Genomic DNA, 14,961 nt, shown 5'->3' with positions numbered 1-14,961 from the left:
TTTATTTGAACAGAAGCAGAGAGACAGAGTGTCTCCAACAAACATTCGTTCCTCTCCATAGCAAAGACTTTATCCGCTCTTTAGCTCCTTAGCTTTTCTCTAAAAAGGACTATTCATTTTGGACTATATAAGATTTTGTTTAGCACAAGCCTTGTTTAAGATGCTTATATTAAATTAAAAAGGTAATTAAAACCTGAAATTTAATTCTCAATGAAAAAAAAATACTGCTGTTTGTTGGATTATAGAACCATTAAAAAGTGGTTTATGAGGTTTGTTTTATGTTGTTGAAAGAAGTCTCTTATGCATACCAAGACTGCATTTATTTGATCAAAAATACAGTAAAAATAGTACAATTGTAAAATATTTCAATTGTGTCACATTATTATTATCAATTTTGAGCTGCTTAATATTTTTGTGGATAGTGTTATACATTTTTTTTTTTTTTTACAATTTTAAAAATTGTCATTTTTGATCTAATTAATGCATTCTTGCAAAATAATATAATTTATTTCAAAAAGAAAAGAAAAATGTCTTACTGGCAACATACTTTTGAAGGATTTAAAATGGTAAAACAGGAATATTTGGATTTGATAGTCCTATCGTGTTCCTGGAACAGAAATACGGTGATTTTCAGTCATAATAGGGGATCACAGTTACTTGAATGTTTCATGGCCTATAAAGTAATCCACAACAAAAAGATGTGATCATAAACTCTTAACATGTGGTCCATCTGCTGTAGATGTTTAAGGGTGGAAAATAATGCTACCTTTGTGGAAATATGCCGTAAGGACTTTCTCAATGCTGTAAAAGAGAGTTTCCAGTTCTTTTGACCCAGTGTTTTATCTTGGCTTATACTGAGGAAAACAAAGAACCTTTTACAATTAGCGAACAGTAGGTTTTGCCCCAAAAGCACCGCTTGGAACTTTCTATGTGTATAAATGTTCCACTGTTTGGAACATTAGGTAAAAAAAAAATTCTCTTTTTACCAACCTATTCCTCCAAAGTGCTTTTGATCAAGTTTGATTTTACAATCATGAATAATATCGCCATTACTTTTTCTTGTGCAGTTTCTCTGTCAGGAAGTGTGAAGAGCTTTTACAGTCGTGTTGCTTTTAAGAAGATGGTGTCCTACTCTGTACGCAGTCGAGTCAGTCTGTCTAGTAAATCTATCACAGAAGGGTGAGGGGAAAGCCAACAAATTTGTGTTTCCATCTGAGTTTATTTGTTTCCTTCATGAGTAATGCTGTTTTAATTTTTCGAGCAGGTTTTTTGAGTGTGAGAGGCGATGTGATGAAGATCCATGCTGCCGTGGCATAGGATATGTTCAAGATTCAGGAGTACCTGGTACAAAAGAACCTTCACACTCAGACGAGTCTCAAAATACACAGCTTATTCACTCAAAACATATGTGATGTGTCTAATCTGAGGAATGAATCCACTCACAGTCAGTCTCTGCTTTGTTTTTGTACAGGATCAGATGTGTTGTGTCTAACTCTGAATAGTCTGGGTATCCAGACGTGTGGTGAGAACGACAACACTAACTGGAGGATTCAGGACTGCTCCCCATCCAAAGTGCAGACTGAAGTCTATCCCTTCGGCTGGTATGAAAAGCCAGGTATATCTGAAATCCATTGAGAATTCCCATTATGTGACTTGTTGAAGTAAATGACTTCATGAAAAGATCTTACCATCAGCTTTGTATGTCTGTAGTAAACCAATGGATAAAGAATCCCAGAATGTGTCCACCATTTAGTCTCCACTCTCCATCAGAGAATGGTAAGAGACTCCTAAATGAATAATTACTTACTGTTTTCTAGCATTGTGTTATTTTTATTAATGTATTTATAATTTAATTCAGTAATTTATGTAATTTCCACACATCATTCTTGATCTCATTGTTTATTTGCAAGCAGCTGATTTGAAGAACTGGAAGAAGTTGGATGCCGCCTCTGTCAAGGTGGATTTGTCGGTTTCAGCTTTTGACATTGTCCACATAAGTAGAGATATAGCAGAGGATCTGGATAAAGTCAGAGGGTGGTGTCTATCTGGTAACATTTCTCACTTTTTTTGTTTTTTACCCTGATAACTTTTACAGGAAGCTGATGTGATAGAGGCACATATTACTTGCTAAACGCATGTGGCAACATAGTTTACTTTTGATCTGAATATAATTTCTTATGCTCACCAAGGCGGCATTTATTTGATGAAAAATACAGTAAAAGCAGTAATATTTTGAAATATTATCACAATTTATAGTATGTGTTCTATTTTAATGTATTTTAAAATATAATTCATTGCTATGATGGCGAGGCTGAATTAATACACACACACATACATTTTAATGTATTTTAATTGAATTAATAATAATCAGAGTAACTTTTTTTTGCAATTCACATTACAGATGTATGTGGTTATCTTTGTCTTCTCATAACTTTCTTGTATTCTGTAGCCTGTGAGGAAAGTGAGTCCTGTTCAGCTGTGTCTATCGATAGCAGAGAGTCAGCCATGAGGTGTGTGATGTATCCAGACACACACACCTGCCTTCCTACGACCAGCGGCCCACGCTGCTTCCTAGTCATCAAAGAGCCTGCTCAATCTGTTTACGTCAGGACAGGTAGCACCTTAAAACAATACATTCTTCAATTTATTCAGAGTGTCAACCAGTTCAGGGTGTTCAGGGCCTGATTTCTTCCACCCCAACACAGACATGTTAAACATTTCTTTATAGGTATACAGCCAGACTTGACTTCTGTTTCCATCTCTGATCACGGCACACTTCTCGGGGAGAGTGAGGTGAAACCCATAACTGGCTCAGATAGCAAGCGTTTGACCTACTTCCTGGGTGTCCCTTATGCTCGTCCACCAATTGGAGAGCTCCGTTTCAGCCCTCCACAGCCAGCTGAGTGGACCGGTACCTGGAATGCCACGTTTTCTCGGTGAGTTTGATTGCAGATTGTAAAAGTATAAATCTATGTTCTCAAAAATGAACATGTATTTATACCCTCAAATCTGTAGAATTAATAGAGTCACATTTCTTGATTGAGATCTGATTTGCTTGATCAAAACTATTTTAGATCCAGCTGTCTTCAGCCTGGCGATCCCACTGACTCCACCTCCAGCGAAGACTGTCTGTACCTCAATGTATTTGTTCCTGGAAGTGTGGTAAGACTCACATGACATGCTTGTGAGCTCATACATGCATAAATTCATATATAGGTATACATGTAGAGTACTATTCAGAAGTTTGCAGTCAGTAAGTTCATAAAAAATAATACATAATATACTCATTTTTTTTCTCATTTAGTGTCTCATTGGAAATCACTATATATCATGGACACTGTATCTGCAGACTGTGGTGTGAATGCTGTTACTGGTATTCATACTACAATTTTTCTGTTTTGTCACAGGGAAAGAATGCTCCGGTTCTGGTTTTCTTCCACAACTCTGGATCGGGTCTCTTAGATGGCTCTTACCTCGCTGCTGTTGGCAACATAATAGTAGTGACAGCCAGTTTCAGGGTGGCTGCTTTCGGCTTCTTAAGTGCAGGTACACAAACGCACACATATACATGCAAGTGTTCATATATGCATCTTGATAATTTTCCAAGAGTTGAGCCAGCCCCACAGATGTTTTCTATTTTAAGTATATTTCAAATGTAATGGCAAATCTAAACTTTCTGTAGCCATTACTCCAGTCTTCAGCGTCACATGATCCTTCAGAAATCATTCTAATATGCTGTTTTGGTGCCAAAGGAACAATTCTTATTATCAAAGCTGAAAACAGTTGTGCTATTTAATGGTTTTGTGGAAACTGTGAAACATTTTTTTCTGGATTCTAGAAGTAGAAAGTTCAAAGTTCACTTTTAAACAACTTAATGCACCCCTGCTGAATAAAAGTATTAATTTATTTAAAAGAAAATCAACTTTTCAATGTACATCCATTGTATAATAAACATGGGTTCTGGGTTATGGATCTGTAAAGACTGAAAACCCTTGGCATAGAGCAACATATAATATAGAATCTAGTACATAACACAGTCCTCATTATTATGAGCCCTGAATACAATCTTCTTTAGCAGGGGTCACTGTCCTGCAGAGTTTAGCTCCAACTTGCCTCAACACACCTGCCTTGAAGTTTCAAGGATACCAAGAAAGACCTTTATTAGCTGATTCAGGTGTGTTTGATTAGGGTTGGAGCTAAACTCTGAAGGACACTGGCCCTCCAGGAACAAGTTTGGTGACCCCTGTTCTTTAGTTTTATTCGTCATCATTGTTGATGTGTTATTTCCATGCATCAAAAATGAGAATGCCTTCCTGGACACATTATGCTGAAAAGTCCTGAACACATTTTAAGGAATGAATCTCAATGTTATGAAGACAGTTTTGTCATATATCCTACACTGGAATTATACTGTGTCCTGGAAGCTCTGTTAGGTTAGAAATGAGGTATTGCAAAAACGGGATAATTTATTCCATAAAATGGAATTCCAAAAAAAATTTGTGGATATGGTTATGGAATATGGTTACGTAATGTCCACGTGAGAAGTTCCGTTCCACACAGTGGTTGTGAAAATATTCAGATTCTTTTCCCCTTTGCCACCCTTGGCTGAGTAAAAACTGCTGCCTTTGAGTGGTCTGCCAGGATGAGCTTTCATTGTCCAGCCAAAAACAACAAGCAGTGAAAGCTGTGCAGAAGCCTGATTGGCTTCCTTATGTTTCTTGAACTGTTTGTGACAGTGGTATTTCCCAGCCAAACCCCTGTGGAACTGGGAATATTTTATTAAACATTTATTAAAAGATTATTATTATTATTGTATAATGGATCAATTTTCACATGCTGGTGATTTTTCAGTCATTTATTGCAAATCTTCTTGCATCATAGTTTTAATCTATGTGTGGAAAACACATTTGGATGTGCCTGATGAATTGAACTCTGTTGACTCTGTGTAGGTTCCAGTGCTCTGCCGGGGAATTATGGGTTGCAGGACCAGGCAGCTGCTCTGGGCTGGGTTCAGAAGAACATTGCTCTGTTTGGAGGAGACCCCACTAAAGTCACAGTGGGAGCAGAGAGAAACGGAGCCGACATTGCGAGTCTTCATCTCACCTCACCGTCAGCTTCATCACTTTTCCGCCATACTTTATTAATGGTAAGAACCGAAACTCTGAGGTCCAACTGCCGGTTACACGACATCACAGTTTTATGTAACAAGATTAATGTCATTTAAAATAAAATCAACCTTCTCCAGTCCAAAAAATAATGATGCAAGGTTGCACAACCAACTTAAAACATTCATACTCAAAGCTTCGTAAGCTCAAATTTAAATAAACACGTGCTTGATGAACTTTAATTTCTCTGACAAAAAGTCTGTCTCTTTCCAGTCCAGACACAACAATGTCTTTAGATATTCCTCTATCAGCTTTTGAGCTCCTGGAATGAATCAGATGTGATCTATCAAGGCACCTCCTCATAGTTGTCTTCCACAGTGGCCAAACTGTCAAGCTGGTGGTTTGGCGTCATGTAGACAGACCTCCACCTCTTCTTAAAACTAAACTTCTTTTTCTCTGGTTTCTCTTGCTGTCCCAGCAAAGACAGGTAGGAAGAGACACTGTCCTGAACCCCGTAGCTGACCGCTGAAGGGCTTGTGCTCTGGTGGACGAGCTCCGAGCTGAGCGAGGAGAAATGCATTAGTGTTATAGATATTGTCTGAAAGGATTTATAATATTTAAAATGCTTCTATGTTCACATGATAGTTCAAATACTTATCAAAGAAATTAATTTCAGTTTTAGTTGAGAAACAATAAGGAAAATTGAAAGATATACATTACCATTCAAAAGTTTGGGATCAAACATTTAAAAAAAAAATAATAATACTTTTATTCAGCAAAGCTACAGTAAATACTTGTACATTTAATAAATAAATACTAACTTTTATTCATTAAAAAATATTAAGTAGCGCAACTGTTTTCCAACTTTGATAATAATAAGAATTCCTTTTGCACCAAATCAGCATATTAGAATTATTTCTGAAGGATCATGTGACACTGAAGACTGGGGTAAAGGATTCTAAAAATTCACCTTTGCCATGACAGGAATAAATTAATTTAAAAATTATTTTTAAAATGTATAGAAATACTGTAGAAAATATAAAAAACATTTTTTTTAGTCATTTTCATAATATTACTGTTTCTACTGTACTTTTGGTTCAAAAATGTCACCTCGGTGAGCATAGCAGACTTCTTTTAAAAACATTAACACATTAATGACCTCAAACTTTTGAGCGGTAGTGGTTAAGGGACAAAGTCTTATTACCTGTTCACTGCTCTCCAGTCAAAAGATGATTTTCTCCCTTCAGGTGTTTTCGTGAGCTCACTCAGAGGGGTTTCACAGGCGATCAAACATGGGCCAGTTAGAACACAACACAGTCCGTCTGCTACATCTAAACCAGAGCGAGAGGGAAAATCTGCATCAAATTGGCCATCTTTTACACTAAAACTGGTTGCTTTTTGGAGTAGTATTTGATTTACCAGAGTAGTAGTTCACCAGATCTTCCAGACACTGAAATGTGAGGCGTGGAGAGATGTAGTACCAGTTGTTAGGCATTCTAACTATTCGATAATGCTTAATAGTTCTGTGGCGCACAGATAAGGTGTATGAACCTAGAAAAATACAAGCAATATTATTGTAACATCAGCCATATTATGGCTTGGATTGGTCTGTTTATAAAACTCTGTCTGTCATCCAGAATAAGTTGAAATATGGACCAGATCTTGTGCTGTGTGGGACTAGACTAGGATATTATGTTGATCTTAAATCTATATTCTGACCTTTTGTGCTCTCTCTGATCAAGAACGACCCCACTCGGTTTCCTGGGAGTCCGAGCAGTTCCTCTGCTTTTGGTCTGGTCACAGTTTCAAACAGCCAGCTGAGACGGTCAAGAATGTTTCCATTAGCACTAGTGGAACATTAAACAGCTAGTCGAAGCTAAATGACAAGAAGCTAGTAGAGTTGGCAATTCAGAACCTACCCATGGTAGACTTTTGTGGCATGACAGTGCGGTATATAGTTCACTTCCTTAGTGTTGACTGTGTAGACCTTCCACCAGTACCCTTCTCTGAAAGAAAGTGAGACTTGTAAAAATGTAGACAGTTCTTGTCATTTGTAATTTAAAGGTTATAAGGTTATATTTTATAATGATAAAAAAAAAAAACTATTTCTATTCAGTGAAAAACGGTATTCTGTGTGTGTTAAACAGCAGAATGTAGGCTAGTGTTAAAGTTAACACTGGCTTCAAGGTTTTGTGGTCAGTTGTGCTTTGCCCAACAACTGTCACTTATTGATGTAAAATATAGTTACTACTAACATACTAACAACACTTCAAACATACAAACACTGTATCTATCTACTAACACTTCAAACATACAGACTATCTTTCTCTTTCTTTCTCTCTCTCTCTGCCCCCTCTCTATATATAGTATTTATCAAAGAATCATAAAAATTATTTAACTGTTTCCACGAAAATCTTACGAAGCACAGCTGTTTTCAACATTAATAATTATGACTGTTTCTTAAGCACCAAATCAGCACATTAGAATGGTTTCCAGAATAACTGGACTAATGACTGCTGAAAATTCAGCTCTGCAAAATAAATAAACAGTATTTTACAATGTTTTTGATCACATAAATTGTGAGCATGAAAGACTTGCCAAAAAAAAACACTCTTTTGGATTGCAGAGGGTATGTGTTTGCATAGCTGAACTTATGTTTCTGTTTGCATATCTTGCGTAATAATCTTGTGAAGCATGCTAAGAGACAGATTTTACTGTTAGCATACAGGCAAAAGCTCATGTAGAAGCATATGAAAATAATACTTACTCAGACACTATTTTCAGCCAATCTCCCATTCGAAATATGGGCTCACAGATATCAGAAGGAGGGTAGTTATCCAACACTAATGCCATGTCATTCTCATCCACTGTAAAACAGAAAATATTATAATAATGTTACTTGTTTGTTACTTGTTTTCTGAAACAAAATGAAACAAACCTGTATTTTTGAGCATTTGTGTTAGGAAGTTTTTTAGTATTAATCATTTGTATTCATGTTGCAGTGCAGGAAGTACTTGAATATGCTCCCTTAGCCTTTTTTTTAAGTCAAAAATGATGACTAAACAGAAAAACAAACTTCCTTGTTTGTTACTGTTCAGTACTGGGTATGTTGACAGCTAATTATTGCGCACTTATGTCCAATTTTAGAGACTTATTATTTTTTAGGTCATACACAAACTTTGTTTTTGTTAGAATAGAAGAGTTCAGCTTGGGCTATTGAATATTATTTAATTTCAAGGACAGACCACAGCTTACGCCGCACATTCTGCCAAGAAAGAGAACCATATATATATATGCCTATGTATTAATACAGTTTGAGTCTCTTCACACTACAACATCTATAAATGATTGAAACAATGTGGCGTCAGCTTACAATAACTGTGAGCATCACTTGAAACCAGTCACTCAAACAGTGCTCTGCATTTTCATACCTCTTGGTGGAAGGTCTTCATTAGTACGAGTTTGTCTGAAATCCTCCAGGGTTCTTTGGCTTGCCAGAGTACCTCCCATTGTCAATCTCCCACAGCTAGTCCTACAAATTTATCACATCCAGTCAGCCATCAGATGTCTGTCCCAACCAAGACAATCTCCCCTTCTTATAGATTCTGCTATTGTTTTGTTGTGCAACTTTCCACCGATAAGAGTTTAAGGGCATGGCCTGAGTAAACGGGGAAGCTGTCTCACCACACTTTCCACTTCACAAATAAGCAAAAATAGGAAGTGTTGAAATGAAACGGCTTTATAATCACATGCAAATTCGTTTAAGTTTGCTCTATATATGGAAATAATGCAGCGCTTCTGGTAAATAGGTGTATAAATAGCAGTGGTATGCAAAGAAAACCACTCACAGTTTCATGATTTTCTGTTTTGACATGTTTTTTTTAGTCTAAACCATAATAGATTAATCTAAAACGTGTTTGTCTCATTGACATTTGAGTCTGACTGGGAAAGTGCTCTAAATTCTCTCTCAGTTCTCAAACTGATTAACAAATGTCTTTAAAGTAAAACGAAAAACCCATAATTAATGACGTCTAGATGAAAATAGTTTTTCATGATTGATGACTAAAGATCCAGATACCTCTTTAGTGGTCACATCGAGTGCTAAACAATGCTGTTGTTTGCTTATAGGGTGGATCAGTGTATTCTCCAGCTGTTGTAATGAGTACATCTAAAGCCCAGGCGCAAACTGCATCTCTGGCTAGGGAACTTGGCTGCTCGGCCTCTGATTCTTCACAGCTGCTGACCTGCCTAAGGAGTAAACCGGCTCAGAGCATCAACGCTGCCCAAACCAAGGTACAATGGGTTGCTTTTGTGAAGAAAATGCACAAAACAGTCGTTTAACATCCTCTGGGTGTTTTTGTTTGTGTGTAGTTGTTAGCAGTGAGTGGTCCTCTGCAGGCCTGGTCACCGGTGGTTGATGGAACTGTAGTTCGGGAAAAGCCTTCTGTGGCCCTTCGATCCGGACGCTTCCACAAAGTTGAATTACTTCTAGGGTCATCCATTGAAGACGGCCTCATCAGCAGAGCCAAGAACATTAAGGTCAGGACACAAATATATCAAACTGTGAGAGGAAAGCACCTAAAGATAGTGTGAGAATTAAAGCTGGGTGTGGTTAGATAAAAATGTAACTAGTTTTTCCGGTGGCTCATATTCTCTTATTGATTTTTGTGTTTTCTTTCATTTGAGAAGAATTTCGAGCAGCTTCAGGGAAGGGCTGACAGCAAGACGGCATTTTACGCAGCCCTGTCTAACTCTTTGGGTGGAGATGATACTAATGCTTTCGTGAAGGAGGCCGCGACCTGGTTCTACTCTTTACAGCACTCCCCCACACCCTCAGGATACAATGTGTTCTCTCGCGCACTGGAAAATGCTACAAGGTAAGAGGTGGAAGGTCATACAGCACAAAAGTGTGTTTTGTTTTCATTATAAGAATGTTACACAGAAAGCATGTACCTCCCAAGCTAAGATTTTCTTTTTTTTGAAAGAAAGAAATTAAAACTTTTATTCAGCAATGATGCATTAAATAGATCAGAAGTGACAATTAAAACATTAGCTATGTTTCTATCCACCTATTTTTATTAGCCTTTTTGGAATATTGCTTAAAAGAATTGCTAGATGGAAATGCCAAGATGCACATGAATTTTAAAAAAATAAAAATCTTCTGGCACAATTGAGTAGGATAAACTTTTTATCTGATGAGAAAAAATGTGCATAAACTGAAATGGAAACACATTTACTGAATAAATTCTACCATGCGCATCAAAAAATCATGTGACTTTGCATGATGGGATAACTTGACTAACCAGCGGACCAATCTCGTTGTACAGCATCTGAAATGTTTTTTGGTCATTCTGAAATGCCTGAGCAAAGTCTGTCATCAAAGTAAGTCTGTATAATTGTCTTACAAGACATGCATTCCCAAACAGCAGGCATCCACCTCCGAAAGCAATGAGAGCATTTATTGTGTTTCGTCTGCTCGAGGAATGAGTAATTTCTCATATATGAAAATTATTATATTTAGTGGCTTCTCCTAATTTTTTCTTAGTGATATTTAGTTTTAGTTTATCAGGAAGTGACGGTTTTGTTCTTTTTGATGCGTTGAATGGAAATGGTGCTTTAATCACAAATGTTTATGCGATGTTTCAGCTTTGCGCATAAGTTAAATTTGCATCTTTGGATGGAAACATTGTTGCAAAATATTTCTATTTTTAAAAAAGCTATTCTTTAGATTTTTCTGAAAAAAATGTTTTGTGGTTTCCACACACACAAAAATATATAATATTTTTTTATTTAAAAAAAACAGTAACAACACTAATAATGAGAAGAAATGTACATTTAATGACCAAATCAACATATTAGAATATAGTATCACTAATAACTTAATGGTTGCTTAACATTAAACTTGTTTTTATCAAATTAATCCAGTTTTGGTGAGTGAAAGGCTTCTTTTAAAAACATTAAAAGGTTCATGTGCTCCCCAAGTGGCCAAAATGATTTCTTAGAGAATTAAAATGTTTCCCAGTTCATGCCACGTGAATGAATGCAATGGTAAAAAGACCATTGTTAGTTTTAATCTAATTTAAAAACCCCTGATCAGTCTTTTGTTTGCAAAGTTTAGTTGCAACTCTTTAGTTGGATGCCAAAATGAACAATAGATTTTCTCTTTCAGTGTGATCACAGCTGCCCAAGTGAGCGATTATGTTTGTTCAGATCCTTGAAAAAACGTTAAGTGGTCTGGAATGCCGAGGAATCCAGAGCTGAAATCATTTTGAGCCTTAGGGCAGGACTCTGCGCTTGAACCGCGTTTGTCTTGCATTTAAAGAGGGTGTGGAGGCTGCTGTGTTTGTGGCAAAGAGGAAGGAAATGGTATATATAGGTCTCTGACTGAAATATACTCAAGTGTGAGTTTAAAACAGTACTAGTAAAAACTGTCACTCATCACTAATCTGAGAACAATTTCACGACATTTTAGCAATGAAGGTTTTATACAGGATGGGGATAGGTAATATTGAAACAAAAAAATATGTAAAAGATAATAATACAAAAAACTGTACAAAAATAGTCTGTGGCACTTCTAATGATGTTATAATGGTAATTTGATACTTCTTGACCTCAGTTTGTCAAACATTATTATTCTGAATTTTATTCAAGCGTGTCTGGAAAATAGTTCTTCAATCTTTTGAGTCAAGAGTTCATTTAACAAAAAGCTCAGTCTTTTCCCTCTAATGTTTTGCTGTTTGTGATTACCAGATCATATCTTCAAACACTACATTGTTCACTTTTGGAAACATAGCCAAAATATTTTAAATGGAGAAAGAAATGCTGAGTAGAATTACATTTCTGCTACAGTAAGGATCAAATAAAACAAAATAATGATTTAATTTCTACAATGACACTGGTTTTAAATATGCTAGTGGCTATGGAATTCAATACTATTTGTTCACAATACTCATTTTGAAGGGTAATTTCACATTTTCTTTTGGACTTCTGTGTCCTGAAATTTCTGCTTATTTCTCTGAATTGTCAGTAGCCGTGAAAGCAATTCAGAAAGAGGACAAGCTGGCTGCCCACATAATCACTAGTGTCAGATATAGTACAGACCAAACCTGACCAACACACCCCAGTGACCTGCTGCACACACAGCAGCATAGGAACACAAACAGGAAAGAGAAAAAAGAACATAGAGCCTGGTAAAACCAAGTTTAAGTCTGGCATCATTTCCTGATCCTCTTTTCACTTCATTTCATTTTCTTTTGTTTCAACACTGTGGAATATATATAGTACTCTGTAAAAATATAATACATTTTTATTTACAAGAAAATACTTTTTCATTCTTTACATTGTTTAATTTCACACTGTTTGCAATGTGTTGCTTGCCATTTCTTTTTTATTACTTGTGAAATTCACTTGAAATTTCTGAGTGAATAGTGTTTTTGCAAAAACATTCTGGTGTTTAGTTAATGTTTATTGCATTATTTTAGTGTAATTTGTGTTACCTTGATGACATTTTTTTTAATGACCATGTGCACCATCTATATACAAGTTATGGACAGATCACTTACTTTGAACTTTGGTTTATCAAGTTGCTTTCTATTTTACCACCTGTAGTATTGTGGTGGATAACAGCAAAAAGGGTAGATTTTGATTCATAAAAATCAGATTTTATTTAAAGTAGCTTGGTTTGTCAACATTAGATCACTTAATGAAATATATGGTTATATGTTATAATGGTTATAATGCATGAATCCTGTTATACCTGAAACTGGCAACCACAGAAATCCACAAAAAGGAAACAATTAAACAATGTTAAATGAACCAGAATGTGATAAAACTCCTGTGTCTATCAAAATCCTAAAATGCAGGTGTAGCTGCCTATACCTTGCCATGCATGCATCCAAATAATGGTCATTTATTTCTACAGAGATCTCTTCATCATCTGTCCAGCTGTGGACATGGCTGAATTCTGGGCAGCCAACACACGATCCAGTGTTCACATGTACCACCTTCCTGAGGATGCTGTGTACAACAGGTGCCTTTCATTCTATACGCTTAATATCATACTTACTTGATTTCACCGAACCTATGGTACCACAAAATCTGTCATATTTAAGAAGAATCTCTATGCTAAATATGTTTTGTCACAGTGTTAATCTGTCAGCTCCGATGGATGTGCAGTACCTCTTTGGAGTTCCTCTTGCCTCAGAAATGCGTGACCTCTTCAGCACCGAAGAGAGGATGCTTACCTTGCAGATCATGAACTACATGGCAAACTTCATAAAGTCTGGGTATTTATCATCAACCGTTTCTGTTGTATTTTTTAACGTTTTTTTTTTTTTCTTACGTCTGAATGAAACAGATTATCAGAAAATGTAGGGCAGGACTTGATTCTGTCCATCAATTGTTGATCGGATTGAGGCAGATCTCATAGTCAGCCTGGGCTGCGTTTTCCAAAATCATCATAAGCCTAAATACATCGTAGACCCATTGCCACCAAACGATCAATTTAGGCTTATGATGATTTTGGGAAACGGGGCAGAATTTAAAGGGAGAGTTCACCCCAATATGAAAATTCTGTCATCATTTACTAACATTGCAACAAAAATAAAGATATTTTTAATGAAACCTGAGAGGTTTGTGTCCCTCCAAGTCCATGTAACCAAATTTTAAGATCCAAAGAAGTTATATAGGCAGCGTAAAATTAATCCAAGTTTTGTGAAGAGAAATAACCGCTTTATGTAACCTTTAAATTAGGCTTTTATTTCATCTAAACAATTATGAATCTTTTTGGATATTTTAAGTTTTGTTTACGTGGACTTTCAGTGGAGGTGGCAGAAACCTCTCATATTTCTTAATTTGTGTTTCAGAGGTTTTCAAATGACTTAAGTATGAGTAATTGATGACAGATTTTTTTTTTGGTGAGCTACCCTGTGAGCTGTTAGCTAAAACAACTAAATGATTGGAGAAGTTTGGCATTTGTCACTAGAGAAATGTCTGCTGTTTCACCAAAAGATTGCATTATGACATTTTAAATGAAAATTACAAGGTGAGAAAAAATGATTCAAACCAACCTTGTTGATTTTGCACAGCCCTATTCATCTCTCCTCTGCTCTTCACAGCAACCCCAACCTGCCTCTTGCAGCATCTAGGACGTCTTTCAGTAAGTTCTTACCTCCATGGCCTCAGTACATGCCTCACCCGGGTGGACGGGGCTATAAGGAGCTGTCCTTTACTCTTGATAACCGCAAGAACCTCCAGAGTCCTCAGTGTTCCTTCTGGTCTCAATATGTGCCAGCTCTGATAACCTCTACTGGTTAGTACTGCTTTACACATCCACATTAACTCCTGGTTGTTAAATTTAGAGATTGGAAGATAAAAGAGGGTTTTTGATCAGTCAAAAATGCTTTTAAATCGTTAAAATTCGGTGGACTTTGTAATACATGTAAACCTGACTTTGAATTTTGACTTCACAGCCAAATTCTCCTGTGAGACGTCAGTGGGAGATTCTGGAGGTATTCAAAGTCCAACCCAAGAGCCAAAGTCAATCTCAGACGCCAGCTTCTCTCTGACTCCAAGCAAACCTAAATCTGAGAAAGATGCTTACAATTAGTCTCAAAATGTTCAGATTTTCTTGTAATTGCTTGTTTTATCTTAGTTCCATTTTAGTACCAGTTCCATCTTAGCACTCTATTACTGTGGTATTTCTGTTGATGAAAATTATTGTGATTATGAACATTCAAAGTAGAATTTAAGCAATAAACTGCATTGAAAACACTTTTGGGTTATTCTTCACTGTTCACGTTTTTAAAAGTGATTCAAATATCTTTAGAGTATTTAAATATCTTCAATAATAATTAAT

General features: G+C 36.3%; 2 protein-coding genes across 2 annotated transcripts in view; one reads left to right on the top strand and one right to left on the bottom strand.

Annotated features, from left to right (window-relative positions):
• tg (thyroglobulin) overlaps nt 1–14,870 on the top strand; it is a gene marked incomplete at its 5' end in the record, with an annotated part of 35,764 nt that extends 20,894 nt beyond the window's left edge. The window contains 17 exons of the mRNA XM_079444515.1: nt 1,068–1,179; nt 1,265–1,344; nt 1,472–1,615; nt 1,711–1,776; nt 1,914–2,048; nt 2,450–2,614; nt 2,729–2,936; nt 3,075–3,162; nt 3,408–3,546; nt 4,950–5,146; nt 9,234–9,398; nt 9,477–9,644; nt 9,795–9,982; nt 13,027–13,134; nt 13,250–13,390; nt 14,222–14,415; nt 14,576–14,870. Coding sequence (XP_079300641.1) covers nt 1,068–1,179; nt 1,265–1,344; nt 1,472–1,615; nt 1,711–1,776; nt 1,914–2,048; nt 2,450–2,614; nt 2,729–2,936; nt 3,075–3,162; nt 3,408–3,546; nt 4,950–5,146; nt 9,234–9,398; nt 9,477–9,644; nt 9,795–9,982; nt 13,027–13,134; nt 13,250–13,390; nt 14,222–14,415; nt 14,576–14,712 — 2,435 coding nt within the window. The 3' untranslated portion in view covers nt 14,713–14,870. The remainder of the gene's footprint in view (nt 1–1,067; nt 1,180–1,264; nt 1,345–1,471; nt 1,616–1,710; nt 1,777–1,913; nt 2,049–2,449; nt 2,615–2,728; nt 2,937–3,074; nt 3,163–3,407; nt 3,547–4,949; nt 5,147–9,233; nt 9,399–9,476; nt 9,645–9,794; nt 9,983–13,026; nt 13,135–13,249; nt 13,391–14,221; nt 14,416–14,575) is intronic.
• Nucleotides 3,885–8,810, bottom strand: sla1b (Src like adaptor 1b). The gene is made up of 7 exons (XM_079444516.1): nt 8,537–8,810; nt 7,873–7,972; nt 7,025–7,111; nt 6,825–6,922; nt 6,525–6,656; nt 6,310–6,436; nt 3,885–5,665 (listed from the first exon to the last, which is right to left on the bottom strand). Exons 1-7 carry the CDS (start codon nt 8,613–8,615, stop codon nt 5,452–5,454), a joined length of 837 nt encoding a protein of 278 aa, XP_079300642.1. The 5' UTR covers nt 8,616–8,810; the 3' UTR covers nt 3,885–5,451.
• Nucleotides 14,871–14,961: the final 91 nt, after the last annotated feature.

This window comes from Barbus barbus (genome assembly GCF_936440315.1).
Source record: "Barbus barbus genome assembly, chromosome: 21".
Classification (NCBI taxonomy): domain Eukaryota; kingdom Metazoa; phylum Chordata; class Actinopteri; order Cypriniformes; family Cyprinidae; genus Barbus; species Barbus barbus.
The sequence above is the reverse complement of the archived record's forward strand: the minus strand, read 5'-3'. Positions and strand labels throughout refer to the sequence as shown.